The 22,717-nt window shown below is 38.7% G+C and overlaps 1 protein-coding gene and 1 long non-coding RNA gene across 5 annotated transcripts; one reads left to right on the forward strand and one right to left on the reverse strand.

Moving 5' to 3' along the window:
- Window positions 1–232: 232 nt before the first annotated feature.
- Window positions 233–6,240, forward strand: LOC126818693 (uncharacterized). The gene is made up of 5 exons (XR_007679310.2): window positions 233–474; window positions 2,433–2,518; window positions 4,121–4,365; window positions 4,926–5,031; window positions 5,519–6,240. It is a non-coding gene; the product is annotated as an uncharacterized LOC126818693 (long non-coding RNA).
- A 4,545-nt stretch (window positions 6,241–10,785) lies between these two features.
- Window positions 10,786–21,875, reverse strand: LOC126818633 (uncharacterized). 4 transcript variants are annotated; one of them, XM_050546156.2, is made up of 3 exons: window positions 21,508–21,875; window positions 14,126–14,858; window positions 10,786–11,521 (listed from the first exon to the last, which is right to left on the reverse strand). In XM_050546156.2, the coding sequence occupies exons 2-3, from the start codon at window positions 14,835–14,837 to the stop codon at window positions 10,965–10,967; spliced, it is 1,269 nt and encodes a 422-aa protein (XP_050402113.1). In that variant the 5' UTR covers window positions 14,838–14,858; window positions 21,508–21,875; the 3' UTR covers window positions 10,786–10,964. The 4 variants fall into 4 exon arrangements, 3 of the variants coding, with proteins under 3 accessions (XP_050402113.1, XP_050402111.1, XP_050402112.1); XM_050546154.2 differs by lacking the exon at window positions 21,508–21,875 and adding an exon at window positions 20,394–20,559; XM_050546155.2 differs by lacking the exon at window positions 21,508–21,875 and adding an exon at window positions 20,277–20,408.
- Window positions 21,876–22,717: the final 842 nt, after the last annotated feature.

Below are 22,717 nucleotides of genomic sequence, written 5' to 3' on the forward strand. Positions count from 1 at the left end.
CTGAGTACCTTGGAGCTAAAAACCTGTTGATTTATATATGACCCGTGTTATAATAAACTTAAAGTAGATTAAAACTCATTTTCGCTAAACAAAAAAATCCTCAGGGCAAAAAAGTAAAACGAGAGCTATATTTTAAAATCAGTAATTGATTGATTGTTTTTTTCTTGGCTAGATCGTGACGAGTAGCTTATTGACATCATAACTAACCCTACCCTAAGACACGACAGACCATTGGCTAAAAGGACCTGTCCCTCTAAATCTACTTTAAAAGTCGGATAAAGCGTTAACAGGTCGTCTTCTGTGTTAGTTAACTATTAATCCTCAACATGGCTGGCCAGAGTTGTATTGCGTTATGTGTCGTTTTAGGACTTCAGCTAGCAGCTGCCCAGATGTGGCCACCTCAAGCCTCAACCATGTGGCCACAACAACAAAACTGGTTTGGAAATCAAATGAATGATATTACTCAACAAGGAGGTAATAGTTTTAATATCAACGTCATATTTTGTCACTTTTGATAAATTCTTATTCTTCAATACCTTTCTTATTTGTACTAAAGTACCACATTCGAAGCAGTATTTTCAAAACTTTGAGATCTCCAAGCGTTTTTTTTTTGTGTTTTTATTTTGTGTTCTTCCTATTGTGTCAGATTATACCATCCAAGGTTTGAAGTACGCTCTCGTGCCGTTATTTCTTTCGTGAGCAAGATGACTTTTAAATCAAGCCTTCGATCAAAAAGGGTGGGCAGAAAGAGTTCATTTAGTACCACAAAAAATCTCCCAAATGGTTACCCAATGCACGGAAGGTTACTCTCAGCGATAAGTGAGCGTTTGTGAATTTCCAAGACAGCTGCACACAAATGTTTGGTGAACTGCGGCTCTAGCAGAATTGCTACGAACCAGAAAAGGTGAGGCCGGCCCAGAAAAACGACACCCCGAGACGACATTAGACTACCATGGCAACAAACAATTACATGGTCACCAGATAGTTCTTGCAAGTATCTGCGTTCTGCACACGCCAGATAAACCCATCATGCTTTTCTGGCGAGTGCAGCTAACAATAATCTGCAAGAACTAACTGTTGTCTGCATTGAAGGAACACAAATTAAAAATAAGACGCTTATTGGTCTAAAACCTTTGCAAATGATTGTATTCCAACGAGAGTACTTTGTCTATTTATATTCTTTGAATGGCATTTAGTAATTGGAAAATGATCAAATAACACACTTTTATGGAATAACAATATAGTCCGGTTATGGCGAACGTGCCATAAAAGTCCATTTCATTTTAATCATTTCTGATTCTAACATGGGTAGCCATGGTGTCCCAGTGCGTAAAAACGAATTCCCACTATCCAGCGATTTGTTAAACAAATTCGGCCAGTGTTCTTTGTGTTTAAAAACTATTTAATGACATCAAAATTAAACTGTTAAGAAAACAAACAACAAAAGAAAACCATTTTTTTTACTCAAAGTATTTAATTCGAACAGTCTTCATTAGCAGAAAAGTAGGACGTGAAACGCCTTTTAAATGTTTTAATTCATTCCTTTCGTTTAATTGGATGAAATTTGTTTTAAAATTAAAATTTAAAATCAATTTATTACAAGAAAAAAAACCTTGAAAAATTCGCGCATTCTTTTTCAATAATTCTAGAACATTTATTAATTGTGAAGAACACATTGTTAGTTTTTTCTACATTTACGACAACCATTTTGAAATATATATGCGGAGATTTTTTAAAAATGGTTGACGCGTCAACAATGGGCCTTATACATGTTGAATGTGCGCCACCCAGAACCGTTTATGTACTCTTTGCTGAGTATGTTTTAAGTTTTATGACTAATTTTATAAAATGGGGTTTCTTGTCCTACATTTCCGCACCAACGGGATAATGTAGACGAGTGTATGGAATGTGCAATCGAATTCCAACGATCAACCGTTATTTAACGTGCACGGCAACGTGTACACGGGGCCTCTTTTTTTCGACCGCCCAGAGGACTGGACGACGTTCCTTACAGTGTCCTTTGGCACGTACCCCACCTCCACCCTACATCCCTGACAAAGGGAAACCAGACTGGAGAATTCCAAAGAACTTTGTCAATCAAAACGCTAGACGTCCTGCTTATTGAGCAAGGGCCTTACCCACTGAGCCACCGTGAATATATCAGTATAGAATTATATATTCATAAATAAACATGCATTATTGAAACTTTTAACCCATGGTTACATGGATCATGCGCTATTAAGAGCCATAGTTTGAGCTTTAGATCATAAGGTATGTTGATGAGAGTCATATGATGTGATTTCCACACCCAAACTTGGACGTGGATAGGATCGCCTCTCTAACTTCGTGGGTTTTCTCCGCTCAAGCGAAATAACATTGACTCTCTCTCTCTCTCTCTCTTTACTACAAATATTCATATTTTATTATTTCAGCCCAATATGCCACCTGTATGGTCCAAACACAAGGTAACGATCAATTAAGAGTTACCTTCGAAAGACCAACACCAGCTCAAAATCAAGTATGATATATATTTTTTAAAATTCAATAATACTAGTGTATTAGAAAGAAACGTTTCTATCGGTTAAATTGGATATGTTGATTATTTTACCGTTATTATAGAAGTTGAGCGTTTGAAAAAACGATATACGGTAAAACATTCTACTCTTGCGCAATATAGTGTGATATGGGAGAAATCGTGCCCGGACAGTGGCTACACGGCCTGCTCTTATTTCGAATGTTTTTTACGTGCATATCAATGTGTAGACGAGGTCTAAGCAATTGCCCCGCCCCCCCCCCCCCCGCCTCGAAACCTATTCCTTGCAAGGCCCTCGGTCCTGCACCATTGACAAGGGGAAACCACACAGGGAAATCCGTTGGCTAACTCGAGACGCTTGTTGAGCCATTGTCTTAATCGCTGATGCATCGCGGCTGTTCGGGTGTTTGGCGAACAGGACCCGAAGACCGAAAGCTGTCCGAACAAACCCTTCGCCATTTTAAAGACCTCACACGGAATGAGTTAGCTGTCAATTCCAGTGGGATTCAAAACGTTGTACCTTTTAGTATGCACGCCAATAAACACTTTACCGTAGGATCTTAAGTTGTAGTGGTGGACCCGCCACCGCCCGGGCAAAATTCTCCTACATAATGTTACACAAGTGACCATAGTACATACAGTTAATAATATTTGTGTCTTAATATCACCGACTTATTGTGTTGAAGACGTGTTGGGATAGAGGGTGGCCGAATAGTCTAAAGTGTGCGCTTTAGAACATAAGGTCAATCATAATGTTACACAAGGGACCATAGTACATACAGTTAATAATATTTGTGTCTTAATATCACCGACTTATTGTGTTGAAGACGTGTTGGGATAGAGGGTGGCCGAATAGTCTAAAGTGTGCGCTTTAGAACATAAGGTCAATCATTGAGTCAAGTGACGCCATGTTGATCCCACACAATCGTCACCTAACCAAAGGTAAATACAAATGAAATGAAATGGGGTTTAGCGTCCTAATGTTCTGCTCCGAACTGGGCCAATGAAGACGGGCATACGCCATACAGTGTGCTATGAGGGAAATTTTGCCCGGACAGCGGCACTACGGCCTACTCTTATATCGAATTCCAACTGTCAAGGGATCTTTTACGTGCACGCCCATGTGTACACGGTTTTTCGTCCCATCCGAACGACTAGACAGCTGTCGTAGTCAGGCCCTCCGTCCTGCATCACTGACAAGGGGGAACCACGCCGGAAAATCTGGATGAACTTTCTCGGTCAATGCAGGGATCGAACACCCGACCTCCAGACTAGCGAGCCAGCGTCTTACCCACTTAGCCACGTGATCCCCCAAAAAGGTAAATACAAAATCGAGTAACAAGAAGAAGAAGACACACCACACATGGTGCGCACATCCGGCAAACGCCCGATAATTTTCCACATTAATTCTCCTTATCATATTATTAATTGTCATTTTTATAGTTACGTGTACATCGCGAAGCGAGAGGTGTATTTTCCAAAACAGTTTCAACACCAATGCACAACGATTCAGTTAATCCAACCATTTATACTGATCCTAACCAAATTGTTTTTTTTTATTCTAATTTTTCTGAATTTAATTCGCAGGGCTGGAATCAATGGGTGAACCCTTCAGCACCAATCCGTATGACTGCTAATATCGTTTCTGGCACGATCGCGGGGCAATTGCAGATGATAATTACAGAATACGGGCGAACATCTGGCGGTGTTTGTTATCCAGAGTACATGGGAAATATTATTCGCGGTAATGCACAAAATGCTATGATGAATCAAAACAATTTCTGGCAAGCATTCATGCTACAGGGACAACAACAACAAAATAATGAAAGACTGTAAGCATTATTATTACTACTGCTACCGCTATTACTATTATTATTATTACTGCTACTATTTCTACTACTACTCTTACTACTACGCGAAAGCGAATTATTGAAATAAAAACCGAATCATATGTTAATGTTAATCCCGAAATCACCTAATTTTACGTCGAGTGAACATTAAATCTCATTTCTCTTTCTCCCCTTTACGTAATTTGATAATTATGTTATAATCTGATCAATGTCCCTTTGCGTGACTTCAGTTATTGATAATTATGTTCAAACCAGGCCCTTTGTCCAACTTCACTTATTAAAAATTATGTCCAAACCAGGCCCTGCGCCCCTTTATGCGAGTCAGTTATTGAGAAATATGTTCAAACCTGAACCTATGTCCCATTACACGACTTCCGTTATTGAGGATTATGTTAAAATCTGCCCCTTTATGTGACTTCAATTATTTGAAAAATATGTTAAATGTCCCTCGACGTGACTCACATATGTTAAAACTATGTTAAAATATCACTTTCTTTTCCTGTGCCATTTATTATACCTATATATTGCAATTTGTGTTTCAGTGGTGGTGTTATTGGCAGTCCCATATATCTTAATCAAGGACAATCCGCCACTATGTCTGAACGGGTTGACGTTAATTTCGAAGATCTGTTTGGTCGTGGAATAGCGGTAAGTTCTTAATATGGGTTGCAATAGATGTGTAGTGTCGGAATTCATCTAAATAAAAAACAACAGAAAATTAAATGAAATGGGGTTAACGTCCTAATTTCCGCAACGACTGGTCTAATAGAAGAACATATACCACGCAGTGGGCTATGAGGGACTGTGACTCTACGGCTTACCCTAATATCGAATTCCAACTGTCAAGGGTTCTTTTACCTGCGAGACAATGTCTACACGAGACATCGGTTTTTCGTCCCATTTGAACGACTATACGTTGCCCCTTTCCAGTCCATGCATTCTACAGGGATCGAACACGGGTCTAAGTCAAAACATTGTGATCTACCAAACTGAATTTTGCGATCTATCAAACTAAATTTGTTGCTGTTATGTCAGCTCTGTCAGAGTCTAAATTTTGTTATTGTTATTTCTGCTCTGTCGGAGTCTAAATCAAAACATTGTGATCTATCAAACTAAATTTGTTATTGTTTTTCAGCTCTGTTCGACTTTAAATCAAAACGTGTGCTCTAGAATGGCACAGTTGTGTTGCACTATCGGCCAGGATAAAAATGCAGCTTCTAATTTGAACAACATAGGCATGAACGGCGCCATGAATGGTGGTATGGTTGGTGGCGTAAACAACCCCCTGAATGGTAATATGAACCAATTTGGAATGGCTTCTAGCAATGGGCTTCAACAGCCCATGAACTCTGGTCTAAACACACAACCAACGGGCGGACAACAAAGTATTGCATTCGGAATTTAAGAATCTTTTTAAATCGATTAAAAAAAATGTATGTATCAATGTTGTGCAAACGATACCCGCCTTGGTCTAAATTAACAGAGACGATGTATCAATTAAGTAACTGTATTTTCAAATTTGTATTGAATTGAAAACCTAGCATACATGTAATACATGAGTTAAGTATTTAACATAATATTTTTATTTAATCTTTGAAATGGTAATATATAATTAGTAGAATTTATATTGTATAATTTTTTATGACTATCCACCGTGCTTAAGTTCAGTTTCCTTCCATGGCCGTTTCAAACTTAACAAAAACTATTTCTAATATCATTTCTCTGTATTATTATTGCAATTATGGTTATTAAATGTAAAATTGTATCTGGAAATGGTCTACATGTTGTTGCGTAATTCTTTGGGTTCCGGGGGTGGGGGGATGCGCGTTGTATCATAAGATCTGTCATTGCGTCAACTGGCGTGGCTCCGATTCCCCGTTGTGAGTGACAAGGAGTGGGGTCGCCTGTCCGACTTTGTGGGTTTCCCCCGGGTCGGCCGATTTCCTCCCACTGTTAAAGATAATTATTGAAGTAAAATTGAACCATATGTTAGTCCAGAAATGACCTAGTTTGTGTCGAGTGGACATTAAGACCAATCTCTCTCTCTCTGCGCTTTAAATTATTAGGTTCGTCCTTCAGTCAAGTGTCGGGGTTTCGATTCACCACTTATAGTAATGGAGGAGTATGGGGGTCATATTTCAAACCTCGTGAGTCATTTTCCGGGTCATCTGGATTCCCCCAAGACCCATAGGCACATGGTGATTGTTGAAATAAAGTGGAACAATAAATGTGCTGCTTCTAGTTCTAAAAGAAATTTGGTACCATAAATAAATATGTTATTTATAGTGTTGTATAAATCTATCTATCTACAATGGTGAATATTAAATGTAGGCCCGTTGGGGAGGTTCGGGAATTTGCGAAGTCCACAATGGCCACTTTATATATAAATGAGTATTTTTGGAAATACTAAGAAGGGTAAAAGGAAAATTTGATCCAACTTAAATCTTCTAAAAAAAGGTTAGGGTTAGGTTTAGTATTCCCAAAAATACCCATTATATAAAGCGGTCATTCCCGAACCTTCCCACTCGGCCTACAATTATCATCTCCCATTCACCTTGTCTTTCTCCTGAATCAAGAATCAGTCACCCCAAAGGTTATCCTATACCAAATAGGTCAGCTGTATGATTCCAACCAATACTCCTCTTGGCTTAAAGCATTGTCTGATATCATGCACGGGGCAGGATATGCGAGCTCATCAAATGGAAGCACGTACGTGGAACACGTTTGTTTTAAATTATTTTGTGAGTGATTGTAACATAATCTATATTGTGTGAAATCATGCCGACCCTAATCCTAATAAAATAAATTTCCTTCTGTTATTTGCCAAGATAAGACGAGAAAGGGCTTAATGTGTCTTAACGTTCACTCGACACAAACTATGAAACGTAGGCCCATGTCTAAAATAATCCGTGTTTAGGTTTAATCGGTAACTAGCTAATTAGAGATTAGTAGTTGGCTAAGTTTGGCATTCTCAAATGTCAGATTAGCTAATCTTAAACTAGAATTTCTCTTCGTCAACGATTAAAATTAAGTTTTAAAATTTGAATCACTGATTTCATATAATCATTGATTAAAGTGTTTTTGTTTATCAATGACGAAAGCGACCAGTTACCGGAAGTAGATTACAAAAACATGAACGTGTTTCCCAACCTGGGGTTCAAAAGGATCGGTAGGGTGTAAGCAGGGAGAAAGGGACATCCAAGTAAATTAGAGTATGAACTTTTTGGTATTGTAGAAATTTTTAGTATTGGGACAGTGCATTTCAGCAGTTGGTATCCGTCACATTTCCCAGAAACGACCTAGTTGAGTTCACAAAGTAAATTAGAGTATGGATTTTTTGGTATTATAAAAAAAATGTAGTATTGGTAAAATGAATTTCAGTAGTTGTTATCCGTCACATTTCCCACAAGAGACCTAGTTGAGTTCACAATGGGGAGGTGCGGTGGTGTAATCGTCTTAACTACAATAGAGAAATCTCTCGGATTAACACCTGAATTTATCATTATTTGTCAATTTTGTATAAACTTGCAATATTTCAATTTAAAGGGAACATCCTGGATTTTAACACTCAAAAACAAAAGTGTACGTAGAAAATTTAAACGCCAAAATATAGAATAATGGTGTATTTACCTGGTCACAAAATGTCAGTTCGAAATATTGAGTTGTTTTGACGTCAACGCCAAAACCGCTTATCCGGATACGTAACCCTTTTAAGGGTTCGATTTAATTTTTTTCGTTGGGTGACCTGATAATCTATTGCCGTTCCTTTAGAGACGGCGTGCTCAACTTGATAACGAAAGGTATATTTCACCTACACGTTATTTTTATAAAATAATAGTCTGGTTTTATCCAGACACCGTATAATACTGCCTGGGAAACAGGTCTCCGTTTTCAGATGAAGACTGGCGGGTTTAAGTTGTGTGAAAACGTATCACGTATATTGAGTTAGTTGCTCGACCCAAAGGTTGAGGATTTTAATGGCTTTTCACGCAAAATTAGGCAGTTTTATTCTCCAAAATATAGTCGAGGTTGGCCCTTTAAATAAGACCCCTGGAAGATGAAAATGTAATTATCATTTTTAATAAAGTTGTTCGCACCGCCCCGCTTGGCATGTCATTATATACACATAAATTGTGTCTATTTCATGTTTCGATGGAATTTAATTGCATATAACTGAGTGCCAATTACATAAAATGCCATGAGATAAATTAAATATAATATCGTTTATTATATAAAAAACATAAACATTGTATTTGTAATTATAAAGCTTCAAAGACATATAAAATACAATTACTGAGTTCGCTCCGCTTTGAACTTGGCTTTTTTTTTGGGGGGGGGGGGTTCATTTCTTTCATCTTGTTGTTGGGACATATTGTGTGAAACTGCAACAAAGAATGTAACAAACTCTTTTAATGCAACGAATATCATTACTAGTCGACTTTGCCTTGTGTTTTTTTCACTACATAATAACCAGCGTTGGTGTTTCGGGGGGCCGCGGGCGTTTTCCCGTATAGCATATCAAGGTTGTAAACTGTCGGTCGTTGCTTCATGAACATGCATCCTTTACGGCTCAAAAATTTCTTGCACCTTGTTTTTGTAAACCGAAAATATAGAGAATTATAGGCAGACAGCGTAAGTTGAGTGTGCGAAGAGACGAAGAGTGTGTGTGAATTATGGAGAAAGGGGGTTGTATGGTGTTAAAAAAAATAAAATAAAGGGAGCTTAGTGAAATAAAGGGAGCTTAGTGGATAAGATGCTGTTGGCCGAGAAGGTTCATCTGGATTTTCTGCCTGGTTAGTTACCCTTTGTCAGTGGTGCAGAACGGAAGGTGCGAAAAACCGAGGTCCCGTGGATCTAAAAGAACCCCTTACAGTCGGAATTTGAAATAAAGAGTTGTTCGTAGTGCTGCTGTCCTTCATAAAATACTCAGATAGCAGAAACAAATAAAAAAGACGTAAACCCCTTTTCTTTTATTTCATTTCAAAATAAATGTCGTTCCATGCTTATTTGGTTCATATCTGCATAACTGAATGCACATTTCCTCAACTACCTCCCTGAGATGACAAATATTTGGTGTGACTTAATCAACGGTTAAGTACAAGTTAACGTTCAAGAATATCACATTTTATGGTATTCACGAACAATGATTAACTCAGTGATTAGGTTAATCAAAGTTTATAAAAATCTTAGTTTTAAAATTTAGTCAGCTTTCCAGAATATGACTTTTCAGAAAATCGGAGATTACATCTATAAGTAGCTCTAATCTACTATCAAAAGTATGGGCCTTTGGGACTAAAATATGGTTTAAATTTATTTTAAACATTCGCTTGCGCGTAAGGATATTTAACAGTAGGGGGAAACCGGAGGACCTGAGAAAACCCAACTGGGCCCACACATGCATGCATTGTCCTCTTAAACGCCTTTCGCATAATCCGTCTTCATTAGCCAGGTCGGAGTAGGACGATAAACCTCATTTCATTTTCTTTCGCATAACGTAAAAGATTACTAAAATATTTGATATCCACGAGTCTTAGGATGTATGTTTACCCCACAACAACGCGCTGTAATTTCTTGTGTCATGTAATCCTATTTAGAACGCGCGAAATGTATTACGTTCAATTAACTAGTATCTAACAGAATATTGCAGAAAAACTAATTCTGTGATCAACGAGGTTATCCAAAATAGCTACAATGTAAACATTTGGTAAATGCTTACGTGGAATCTTTTTATTATCTCACATATTGCATGCAGCGACCCATCTGCTTCATACCTAAAGAATACATCACTGCCCTAAATGCCGTCCATTTAAAACGCCCACGTGATCATTCCGGGCTGGTTTGTGTAAACAAATATGTCAAGTTAGCAAAATGTCGACCTCTTCTACTCCGGTAAAAGCGATATATAGTAAGCAGAAAAAGAAATGTCAGGTTGGTATGTTACTCTGAATAGACGCATTGCATAAAACTTGCCAAATGTTCTTATTGTATATTTGTTACCACATCTCCAACTTTACCTGAGCAATAAGGCTCCTTCCCAAACACAGAAATGAACTCAGGAAATGTTCTCAAAATCGCAACCTGACTTCTGGTTACGTACTCGAAACCACACCAATTAAATCAATGACAGACACTGTGATCTAACGTGCACGTTTAACCATTGACCCCCACTCCACCCCCTCCCCTCGAGCGTTAATTAATATCGTGACTGTCGTATGAATATCTGGCTGGTATGGGTTTGCGGCTACATGTAGGGTTGCCCGATAGCTACAATTTGGGTGGGATATAAGGGCAGCTCGAGTCATGAGTGACATAGGCCTGGGGGTGCTGCACTATCGCTTCCGGCTTCCGAGTCATACTAATTTCGGTTGGGCTGTACATGTACAACGTCTTGACCACAGCTAGTATGTTCTGTGTGATATTTATTTTCATTTTTAATATTGGAATACAGTACGACTGCTGTATATGGCCGATTACCATCCCATTCTTCTTGGGTTGCACCTGAAGCGAAAATATCCCCTTTAATTCATCTCAGATTGAAAGACATTAAACTTTAAAAAAATATATTAAGATTAACACTGAATTCACGATTTTTCTCGTGATCTTAATTCTCTGATATATTCTATTAATATTTTAGCTTTGATTAAATTAACACCAAGTCCATAATGAGCTCCATCAAAACTATTCACACCATCAGTTAAATTAAAACTGTCAAATACAGGAATATCCCATTTGCTTAAATAAGTTCCGATATGGTCAGTAAACTTTATTACACTTGCATGACTTTGTTCCGGAACTCTTGGAGTCTTTAACATTCCTGGTGCGTGCGGAGCTGCCCATACGATTTTTGGCCACGTCAAATTAAATGACTTTCTATGCCTGAGAATTGGGAACAAAAGCTGGGACCACAACCTAGCATGGTCATAATTGTCATGAATACCCTGTCCTATGATACAAATTGTATTACGTTGATTGGAGACCGATCTTATGAGTCTACTGATGTTGGCTGCTACAGGGAGGCTGTTATATTCCTTCAACTGAAGAAACGTGTTGCCATTACACAGACTTGGATACATGTCTATAAGTCCGCGACATTCCTTCTCTGTAAACATGTACAAACCGACACATCTATCATGTTGACCTGCAAATACAAACACAATCTGATTAAATGCAGATCTATTTTTCGTTTCGTTTCGGTTTTTTTTTATACTTTCGTTGGCATGCAAAAGGGTATTCGGAAAAACAAAGATCGCTGAGAATGTCCCACAGTTCCCGTGTTAGATAAGAACTCGACTCAACAGATCATTTAATTGGCTAATCCTTCGCAGTATCCAGAACGCGGGTTATTTAACAACTCTTCTAGATCCTACTGTAGTAAAACGAAATTTTAAACTATAAAAAACTAAATAATCAAATTGGTATAAACAAAATAACTATATATGACAGAAGTGGTACTGACGGTTTAGTTATCAGAGATATACGTATACACCGCCAAACAAAACAAACATTAGCTAGAACTATGTCAACTATACGCCATACATTGTGCTACGAGGGAAATTATTGCCTGGGCAGTGGCGCTACCGCCTACTCTTAAATCGAATTCGAACTAATAAGGGTTCTTTTAAGTGTATGCCAACGTGTAACGGCGTGGACCTCGGATTTTCGTCCCATCCGAAAAACTAGACATTGTCCTGACCAGAATATCTGGCCTGCACCAACTGACAAGGGGATACACCACTCGGGATATTTCGGGCACTTTCACGACCGAACCCCGGACGCCGTAGTTAGTGAGCCAGTGCCTTAACCGCTGAGCCACCTGGGTTACCAAAATAACTATATATGTGAGAAGTGGTAACGGGGTATAGACAAACGTATGCACCACCAGCGAGAGAGATAGATAGATGGTCTGTAGCAATGGGTGGAAATCAGAGAATCATGAGCAAAACTACAAGGTTGGACTGACGACCGCACTCCCTGTACCGTACAGGCGGGGAATCAAAACCATAAAACTTGGCTTAATGACAGACCTGATGATCTAAAGCGCATATGTCAGACCATTCGACCATCCAATCCAATAGCTGTAAACCTACATAGATGTATATTTAGAAATACATGTACTTCTACCATAATAATACAGAAGTATATACGGAGCACCCTGCACGTTTCAAGTCAGTAGCTTGAAGCGTATATATGGTATTAGTGTCAGTGGCTTGTGGCACGAAGTAACAGTATATTGTCGCATACATAATATATTATGTCAACGCTTGGGCGACATAATATATTGTGTTGACGCTCCAAGCGTGTTAGCATATTAGACCTGTAGACTCAGTGGAATCATCAGAGCGGATCCAGGGGTTGGACCATGGGGACCGGTCCACCCCCTTAACAATAGAAAGTGTCCCTGTAAATAAAAGAGGGCATCCTTATCAGAAAAAGGGCACCTGTGATGTCAGAATTTCAAAAAAGGGCACTTTTCTTTCGGATTAGGGTTAGGGTTAGGGTTAGGACACAGAAAAGAGAGAAAAAACAGAAAAGAAAAAAACAATCGAAACTTACCGATTCCATGATGGAAAATACCGCCAAAATATGTCTCCAAAGCATTCATTGGTTATCAAAGCGCCAATTAAATCTATCGTTGCAAGTTCATGCCTAGTCACCTCCATCCTAGTTCCAAGCGTTGACATAATATATTATATCGCCCAAGCGTTGACATAATATATTATGTATGCGACAATATACTGTTACTTCGTGCCACAGGCCACTGACACTAATACCATATATACGCTTCAAGCTACTGACTTGAAACGTATCGCCTGTACGGAGTTTCTGTTAACTACTCACGGAGATCGAAAGGACAAGAGTACTGGGACAATACCAACCAATACTAGAAATCCTACCCCATTCTACCTCATTATTGTGAAAAAAAAACCCAGATTATATTATGCTAATTTAGATTATTCGTGGTAAACTTGCAGAAAAGGGTACGGCAAATGTTATGGCAATATCTCGCTATTTAAGTTATCTCCCTTGGTTACCCAGCACTTGCAAATTTTAACCCACAATATTAAATTATTATACCAGTACAGTTTTGTAAAGTAATGGTTCAATATTACCAAGGTATTATATAATAGTATCAAGAAACATCTCAAATATAGCGTTTAGTAAAGAAGCAAACACATTTTCAATTGACCTGGTCACCTGTTCTTGCATGCGCGTTGTATCATAAAGTCTGTCATTGAGTCAACTCGCGTGGTTTCGAGTCCACGGTTGTACGTGACAAGGAGTAGGGTCGTCTGTCTAACCTCGTGTGTTTTCTCCGAGTTCTCCGGTTTTCTCCCACTGCTAAAGACCCCGACGCGCAAGCGAATTATTGAAATAAAATCGAACCATATGTTACTCCCGAAATGACATAGTTTGTGTCAAGTGTACGTTAATCCCCATCTCACCCACACACGTGAATGGGTTTTGTTAACTACTCCAAGACAAACCTAACGTCGGAAAACAGAAACAAACACATATTTTGGTCAAATGGTTCCTAGTCACGTACACTTACCACACAATGAAGATTTAATGTATAAAGCGCAAGTTTTAGACTAGTCGCTAAACCAACACCAACACGTTGCTAATGGAAATGTAAAGGCGAATCTAATACTAGACCGTCAAAATAAAAAAAAAGTTAAACACAAACCGGCCATTTGCGAACAAGTAACCCAAGAATTTCCGTTTTTAATATAAAACACATTACCTTTTGTGATATATTTGCTCATTCCGCCATCAAGTGTATTATTCCGCAGTAGCAGAAGAAAAGCAAGGTATACATGTCTAATAAAAGAGTCCCCAATAAAAATAATCTTCATTTTGTTTAATATGTCGCACATTTCCGTGTTATTTCTCTCTGGAATGCTGCATGCTCTGTTATCGGGCACCCATGACGCGTGCTCGGCATTAATGGTCTGTCTCATATCATAACAATCATCGCATGCACACTGACTAACATTATGATTAGTACAAACGTTTTGATGGCAACATGGCGTAGCTCCATACGGATCACACAAGGCACGAAACCACAACAGATTGTGGAAGCCTTTCTTTAGGTTATCAAACGTCACATTTCCACATTTACCGTCTGTTCGCTGTAAAGATGGCGGAAGTAAATGTTGAGTTCTAGCTCTCTGTAAAAACGTTTTCATCTCTATATGTTCCTCTGACGTCACTAGGCGTGTCTTCCAATGTCCCCGTGGCATGTACTTCAAAATATCTGGGCAGCTCGTGGGTTCCTTTTGGGTTCCCGTTATTGCAGAAATATAGGCCAGTAAACCCCATTTCGTTTCGTTTTGGATTAATCTTTTAATTCCATTCGTTAAATTAGTCTCCCCATGACTGATATAAAATAGTGCTAAATATACGGTCACAAATAAAACGGAAGTTCCAAATAAAACCACTTTTATCTTAACCATAATGGCGGCATTAATTTTATTCTGAAAATTACAAACAAATAAGAGTTAAAATTATCTGAGAAAACTTAGATATTCTATGTATACCTGGCCCCGAATTCACAAAGCATTCTCGGACTTAAGTTAAGGATTACTCAAAACTGTTCGCTTTATTTTAGCTAAAATATAGCCCTTCATAAAACTTTTGTTGTTTTAATGTATCAAATACTTCAATAAGAAACTATGTGCAAAGTTTTGTGTTTCTGGATCAAAGATATTTCTCATGTACAATGATTGAAAGTTGAGTTAATTCTAAACTTGAGTCTGTGAATGTTGTATAAACTCTGGACCTGGGGACTCATTGATTAAGGGGCTGATTTACTAGCCAAGAGGTCTCGGTTTCGATCCCGCGAAAGTTTCTCTGGTGGTGTAGGGCGCAGGTCCTAACAACGAAACAGTTTCTATTCGTTTATATGGAGCTAAAAACCGAGGTCCACTCCGTGTACTCCTAAAATTAATCTTGGCTGATGGAAATATCATGGGGCTTTCTGCACCGACTGGGTTAATGAAGACGGGCATATAATGTGCCATTAGCAGTGCCGGACTGGGCCCACCTGTCCGTGACAGGTGGGCCTAAGCTCATTAAAAAAGGGGGCCTAAGTCTATAAAGAAAAAAGAGAAAGAAAAAAAGAAAAGAGAAAGAAAGGAGAGGGGGAGGAAAGAAAAGAAAGAAGGAAGGAGAGGACAAGAGACAGGACAGGAGAAAGAAAAGATAGGAAAAAAATGACAAACAACACAAAAAAAGAAGTGTACTAGAATTCTCAAATTCATCTAATGATAGTGCTCTTAGGTCATTCTGTTCTCTAATTGTATAAGGAAATCAAACATTTGCCTTCTTTTGCTTTGGTCTGAAATGCTTGGAAAATGGGTTTGCGGTTGTCAATTTTAAAATTTTCCTGGGGGGAGATCCCCAAAGACCACCTCGGATCGCGCTCGTGACACGCCTTCGGCGGGTACTTGTGTGGGCCTTGGTCAATGACGTAGGCCCACCAGTCCGGCACTGGCCATTAGTGAAACTGCGCTAGGGCCTAACCCCCCTCCCCCATGTATCGGATCGAAACGTCATGGATTATAGCCACTGGTTGTACGAAAAATCATGTTTTTAGCTTGTGGACACCCTAGAGGTAGCAATTGTTATCCGATTTAACAAAAAATGTTTAATATATCACCATTACACCCTAATGATGTTTGAGTTTGAATTTCGTCTAAATCGGACCAAAACCGCCGGACAAAATAGCCGCCCCTCGTAAGCAAATAGTGTAAATATATGGTATATCAAGGTTGTGGACCCTCTAGAGGCCACAATTTTGATCCGAACGTAACTCCTTGGATTATGGCCCCTGATTGTTCGAAAAATCTCATTTTTAGGTTGTGGACTCGCTCGAAGTCACTATTTGTATTCGATTTTAAATATATCACCGTTACACATCAATTTGGCAAAACCTTACCCAAACTGCCGGGCAAAATGGCTGCTCCTTGTACGCAAATAGCGCAAGGTTGTGGACCCTCTAGAAGTCACAATTTTTATCCGATTTTGATGAAACTTGAAATGCATGATTATAATCCAAAGATCTTGGGTTTCTGTCGATATTTGCGCATATCGGACCGTGACTCCCTGGATTATGGCCCCTGGTTGTACAAAAAATCTCGTTTTTAGCTAGTGGGCCCTCTAGAAGTCACAAGTTTTATCAGATGTTAATGAAACTTAAAATATATCTTTATATCCCAAACATCTCAGTCCATTTCAATATTCGCGCAATTCAGACCATCACGTCATAGATTATGGCCCTTGATTGTACGGAAAATTGCTTTTTTTAGCTTGTTCTCTATCCATCTTTTGTAAAATGTGGGCGTATCTTCAACATTATCCGCCATTTGTATGTATCGAACTGCCTGCCTATCCCCCCCCCCCTTCCGCCGCGACACACTCACAAAAAACCCCGCTTAATCAACAATAGGGTCATATATACTTATTTAGAGATGTAAAGTTCTATTTTAGATGATCATCAACATCATCACATTTCATCCCAATGTTAGAAATTGGACCCATCCCACTTAGTCCACGTGACAGACCTCGGATTTTGGAGCATCATTATCAATTTGATGAATAGATTCAACCATGATTTTCAGTTAGCCTGGTACATGAAGTATTGGAAGTTGGTTGATGGATTTTAGAGTCACTTTGCTAAATTCCATTTTGAGGGCCATCTTTAAAACTGGCAACCGTTATTTCATTGAAATATGAAAACCTTCATAACTCCTGAACAGATTGACCTATGGATATGGAATATGGCTCACAATGTACGCCCGAAAATGTTACCTCTAATGCTATATGATACGTGTTGTTGAATGAATCATATATTTTCCAAATCAACAGATTATTCTGGAAAAAAGCAACATTTTGAATTTTTTTTTTAAAGATGTATTATACAAGTTTACTACCAATTATGTTCAGAGTAATTTTAGCCACATTATGTATGTGGTCTTCTTAAGTTATTCATTCGGGATAAATAAATACGCTCAGTGGTCCTCTCTGTACAGCTGGGGTGACCGCAAATTCAACAAAAGTGTGAAGTAGACTGTCAAATTTAAAATGTTGAAAGTCGGCGAGGAAGGGTACCAATTTAGCTAGGGGTGTCACAATCAAAACAATATTTGGGGACTGGTTGCTTCTTGGGAAAAATTTGTCACTAAAGACAGTTGTGAGATTATGGCACCTATGTGACGTCATTTTCGGTTGGGGTTCTGTCCGAATTTAAAATTGATATCTAAAAATGAATTATTTATTGGAATTTTCAATGAAACTGAAAGGTTTGTTCCGCACAGGAATCAGCTTAGAAGGGCCAAATACAATTTGTAGAACCAGATATTTGATTTTAGTGAACCCATTTGTTTCCATTTATAGCTGTAAAATACTCGACTAATATTTTATACCAGTTGTTAATTTGTAACACGTTTAAAACCTTATCTTTCTACGCGAATTAACAATAAATATTTCATTGGATAAAACGGAAACATTTTTATACATGTAAAATAATTACTGCTCTCGAAAAACTAGGTCTCAAACTCTTCTCTCGCCCCTCCCCCCCCCTTCCTCCTCCACACACACACACCACCACCACCAATTATCCACCAGACTAAAGACGAGAGGTTGTATTGTATTGAAATGTGAAATTTGGACTGTATAATTGGGTCTAGTCAATATAGAGCCTGTTTCACAACAGATGTAGCGTAAATAGTTTATTCATTATTCTGTATATTTCCTAAGAAATTAATAATACTTTAAATATCATTTGAAGTTTATTTAGTGTTGTATTGTTTTGTACACGGGAACCCTTTTTTAACGAATTATATGATTTATAGTATAAGTCACGTATGACTCTTAATTTTAATGATATAATTATATAGCTCAATTTAGAAATGAAATGAGGTGTAACTTAACGTACTACGTTTCGTCACTGGCTGGGCTGAAAACGGCGGGCATACGCCAAAGAGTGCCGTGTGCATCGAGAGGAAATTCTGCCCGCTGCGGCGCTACGGCCTATTCTTATTTCGGATTCAAACTTTTACGTGCACACCGGGAGTGGGCCCGAGGCCCTTTTATTAGTCAGCCAGCGGCTTCCACCACCTAGGATTAGGTGAGAACAATATACATTAGATAATATTATATACTAATGCGCTATGTATTACCAATAAATCTTTAGTAAGATTTAGCTATCGAGAACATAACACAACTCAGTGACCGAACTTGGCTTGCCAATGCCCGGGGCGTTAAGCCCTATCTACTATCAATAACATTACCTTTAAACCTGACAACCATACTTATTAAGTGTAATAAATCAATAACTGTTGTCCGACATAAGAGGGGGGTCACGTGGCTAAGTGGGTAAGACGCTGGCTCGCTAGCCTGGAGGTCGGGTGTTCGATCCCTGCATTAGCCGAGAAAGTTCACCAGGATTTTCCGACGTGGTTTCCCCTTGTCAGTGGTGCAGAACGGAGGGCCTGACAAGGACAGCTGTCTAGTCCTTCGGATGTGACGAAAAACCGAGGTCCGGTGTATATATTGGAAAGCACGTAAAAGACCCCCAGGCAGTTGGAATTCGATATAAGAGTAGGCGATAGTGCCGCTGCCCGGTCAAAATTTCCCTCATAGCACACTGTATGGCGTATGCCCGTCTTCATTAGCCCAGTTTAGGAGCAGAACAGTAGGACGTTAAACCCCATTTCATTTCATTTCGTACCGGACCGGTCCATTTACCGGTGACGACTTGTAAGCAATGACCCATTTCGCTAAGCGTCTTTGCATGAATGGTATGCAAAAAGTAATTCGCCATTCGTTTTCATTATTTGCCATTCTTTTTTTTTAAATTGGTGTCGGTTTCTCTATCTTTCGCTTCGCTATGAACGAAGGTGGCTGTTTACAGTGTGAAGCTTCATTTAACAAACGATAATTAAAAAGGGATTCTGGCGTTTTTTGTTCAATAAATGGTTTTTCGTCTCATCCGAAGGACTAGACAGCTGTCCTTGTCAGGCCCTCCGTTCTGCACCACTGACAAGGGGAAACCACGTCGGAAAATACTGGTGAACTTTCTCGGCTAATGCAGGGATCGAACACCCGACCTCCAGGCTAGCAAGCCAGCGCCTTAACCACCTAGCCACCCGGTCCGGTACACATTTACATAAAACACGGTATTGATCTAATTGATATACAAGAGTACTGGTCAATAGAGACTTCACATAAGGATAGTGTCTTGTTTACTATAAAAGCTATTATATTTAACTGAATAGAATATGTGCCGTATTTACAAGGTTATTAATAGTTCATTCTTATTATCTTATTGTCGTCACGAAATTCATTTTTATTTTTATAGAAAGTGTATCCTTTTTTCTTTTTAAAGCTAGGTTCCCACTGTCGTGCGATGCGTTACGATAGGATTGTCCCCATTGAGTCTACGATCTGCTACGTGCAGATGCGTTCGGATAAGTTTCGATACGATCAACGCGATTGCTACGACTGGCCTCAATGTATGATAAAGACCTGATAGGAGAGAGAGAGAGAGAGTCAGAGAGAGAAATGGGGTTTAACGTCCACTCGATACACACTAGATCATTTCAGGACTAACATATGGTTTAATTTTATTTCAATAATTCGCTTGCGAAGCGAAAGATAGAGAAACCGACACCACTTTAAAAAAAAAAAATGGCAAATAACGAAAACGAATGGCGAATTACTTTTTGCCATTCGGATGGCGAATATCCTCTATCGAGATATATGGGAAGAAACCACTAGTTTATTACACAGAAGCACGACGTTCGATAATTATCCTCGTGCATTGGAATGTCGATGTAAAAAAGGCTGTGCTGCAATAGACTGTAACTAAAGGATTACTGTAAAATACTTACAACGATTGTTAATTTAAGTCCTTTTCCTAGCTGTTTGAATTATTACACGTAGTCCATGCAGTAATCAACAACAGTGTCCAACTATTCCAACTACACTGTCATAATAATACTACCTACCTTTCAAGCAAAGCCGTTTAGCGAAACGGGTCATTACTTAAGGCCATCACCTGTAAACAGACCTGTCCGGTATACATTGCTCCGAGCAATATGGGACTGGTTGTTCAAAAGGTAAAAACCAAGGTTTTTTTCACATGACGATTCAACCACATTTAGAACACGGTATTGATCTAATTGATATACAAGAGTACTGGTCAATAGAGACTTCACACAAGGATCTTGTCTTCTTTACTAGATAGAATATTTGTCGTGTTTACAAGGTTAATAATAGTTCATTCTTGTTATCTTATGGTCGTCACGAAACTCTTTTTTCTCTATTTGTTTTTAGAAAGTGTGCTCTTGTTTTTCTTTTTAATGCTAGGTTCTCAGTGTCGTGCGAGGCATTACGGTAGGATTCTCCCTATTGACTCCACGATCTGGTACGTGCAGATACGTTCGGATAAGTTTCGATACGACTGGCCTCAATATATGATAAGACCTGATATGATCACCACGATTACTCCACGATTAAAACCACGATTTCAATCGTGATAGTGGGAACCTGGCATTATGAAAGCTTGGCTTTATTAAACATACATTATGCAAGAGCTAAATCTGATTATTGCAAGTCTTTATTTAGGCTTCAGATGTCATAGAAATTATAAATTAGATCTTTATTTACACAACAAGCACAAAATCAACTCTGTAGACCCACGGATGGCTTGGATTTAAACGGGATTTCGTTGACTGATTTGATTTTAAATGGCGTCGTGAGCGGAGATTAACCGTTACGTTGACGTGATACTCCCGGATCGAGGCTAAATGATAGAGTGTACGAAGCGAGGCCGCTGTTGAGCGATGCCTTAACAAATAACATCAAAACTATTTAAAGTGCAATAAACTAAACAGAGATAATGACAAATTATACAATTCCTGGAGACCGTGTGATGACTAATACAGATGGACAGGAGGTCTTCTGTCTTAATAATATCAATAAAAATATTTTTATTTCCCCAATAGGCACGACGCCACTGGTGTATACCTATAGATTCGTCATAATTCATATTATAATATTATGTCCTATATTCAATTGATTTAATGCCTGCCCAAAATATAAGTAAGAATGAAAATTTACCCTCTCACTCAGTTTGTCCAATTGTTATAAAAATCCAAAAAGGTAAAGCACAAATTCGGATATGATGACAGCAGACAAAAGACAGCAGAGATTATGTAGGTGCAGTTAACGCCTGTCAATCAAACGATCAGCCATACCAAGAATCGGTGAAGATGGAATTCAATCCCATTTCTAGCCAAAAATTACACTGGTGATAACTATGTTCAGAATAAAGTAATTTGACTGAAATTTTCAATATATTCTTCTTTCATCATCTATTTTGAACTGTTATAGCAAGAATGGCTAACTCCTTATAAAAGTCTCCCATAATGTATCTTTAACTACAGCATACAGTTCAATTCTGATATGCATTATAACATCTAAACGCGCTCAATAGGGCAGACAGCTAGATTATGATTTTAAGTATATCAGAATGAAGAAGTAAAAATGTTTGATTTTTTTTTATCTTGATGTATTTTTAATGTTTTATGTATTATGTAGAAGTATTTGTTCGCTAAGTGGGTAAGACGCTGGCTCCCTAGCCTGGAGGTCGGGTATTCGATTGCTGCATTGGCCGAGAACGTTCATCCAGATTTTCCGGCGTGGTTCCCTAGCGATTGAATTTTCGACCTAGCCTCGATCATCATTACTAAAGTCGTTACGATAAAAACAGTCTCGATTATCCATTTCATGATTAAATTACGAATGGAAGTGGAACAGGAAATCGGATACTAATCCAATAAACATCGCAGGCTAGCGATGGCATCGAAAATTGATTATGGTCTGCATAAGTTAAGTAATGTCTAATTAATAATTTAGATAACATATAAGGCCTAAAGAAAGACCTGCAATATGCAGAATTAGCTTATGCATATGTTTAACACAATATGTTATTGGGGGGTTGGATAGCTGAATGGTTAGCACGTGCGCGCTGTACCATAGTCTGTGATTGAGTCAACTGGGTGGGTTTTCTCCGGGTCCTCCGGTTTCCTCCCACTGCTAAAGACCCCTACGCGCAAGCGAATTATTGAAATAAAATTAAACCATATGTTAGTCCCGAAATGACCTAGTTTGTGTCGAGTGGACGTTAAACCCCTTTTCTCTCTCTCTCTCAATATGTTATTAGCTACAGTATTAGTATTAATCGATATAAACATGACACTTTGACTTGTCGCACAGCTGCCACCTCTCAGAATTAATACTTGGCATTAGCAATGATCCAAAAAGCTCA

The sequence above is a fragment of the Patella vulgata genome, chromosome 4 (genome assembly GCF_932274485.2).
Source record: "Patella vulgata chromosome 4, xgPatVulg1.2, whole genome shotgun sequence".
Taxonomy (NCBI): Eukaryota; Metazoa; Mollusca; class Gastropoda; family Patellidae; genus Patella; species Patella vulgata.

Bases quoted from the DNA above. Each gene is read 5' to 3' on its own strand.
- LOC126818633 (XM_050546156.2), bottom strand. From the start codon at position 14,837: ATGGTTAAGATAAAAGTGGTTTTATTTGGAACTTCCGTTTTATTTGTG. The intron at 11,522-14,125 runs GTAATGTGTTTT...TTGTATTTGCAG, and splicing joins GAGCAAATATATCACAAAAG to GTCAACATGATAGATGTGTC.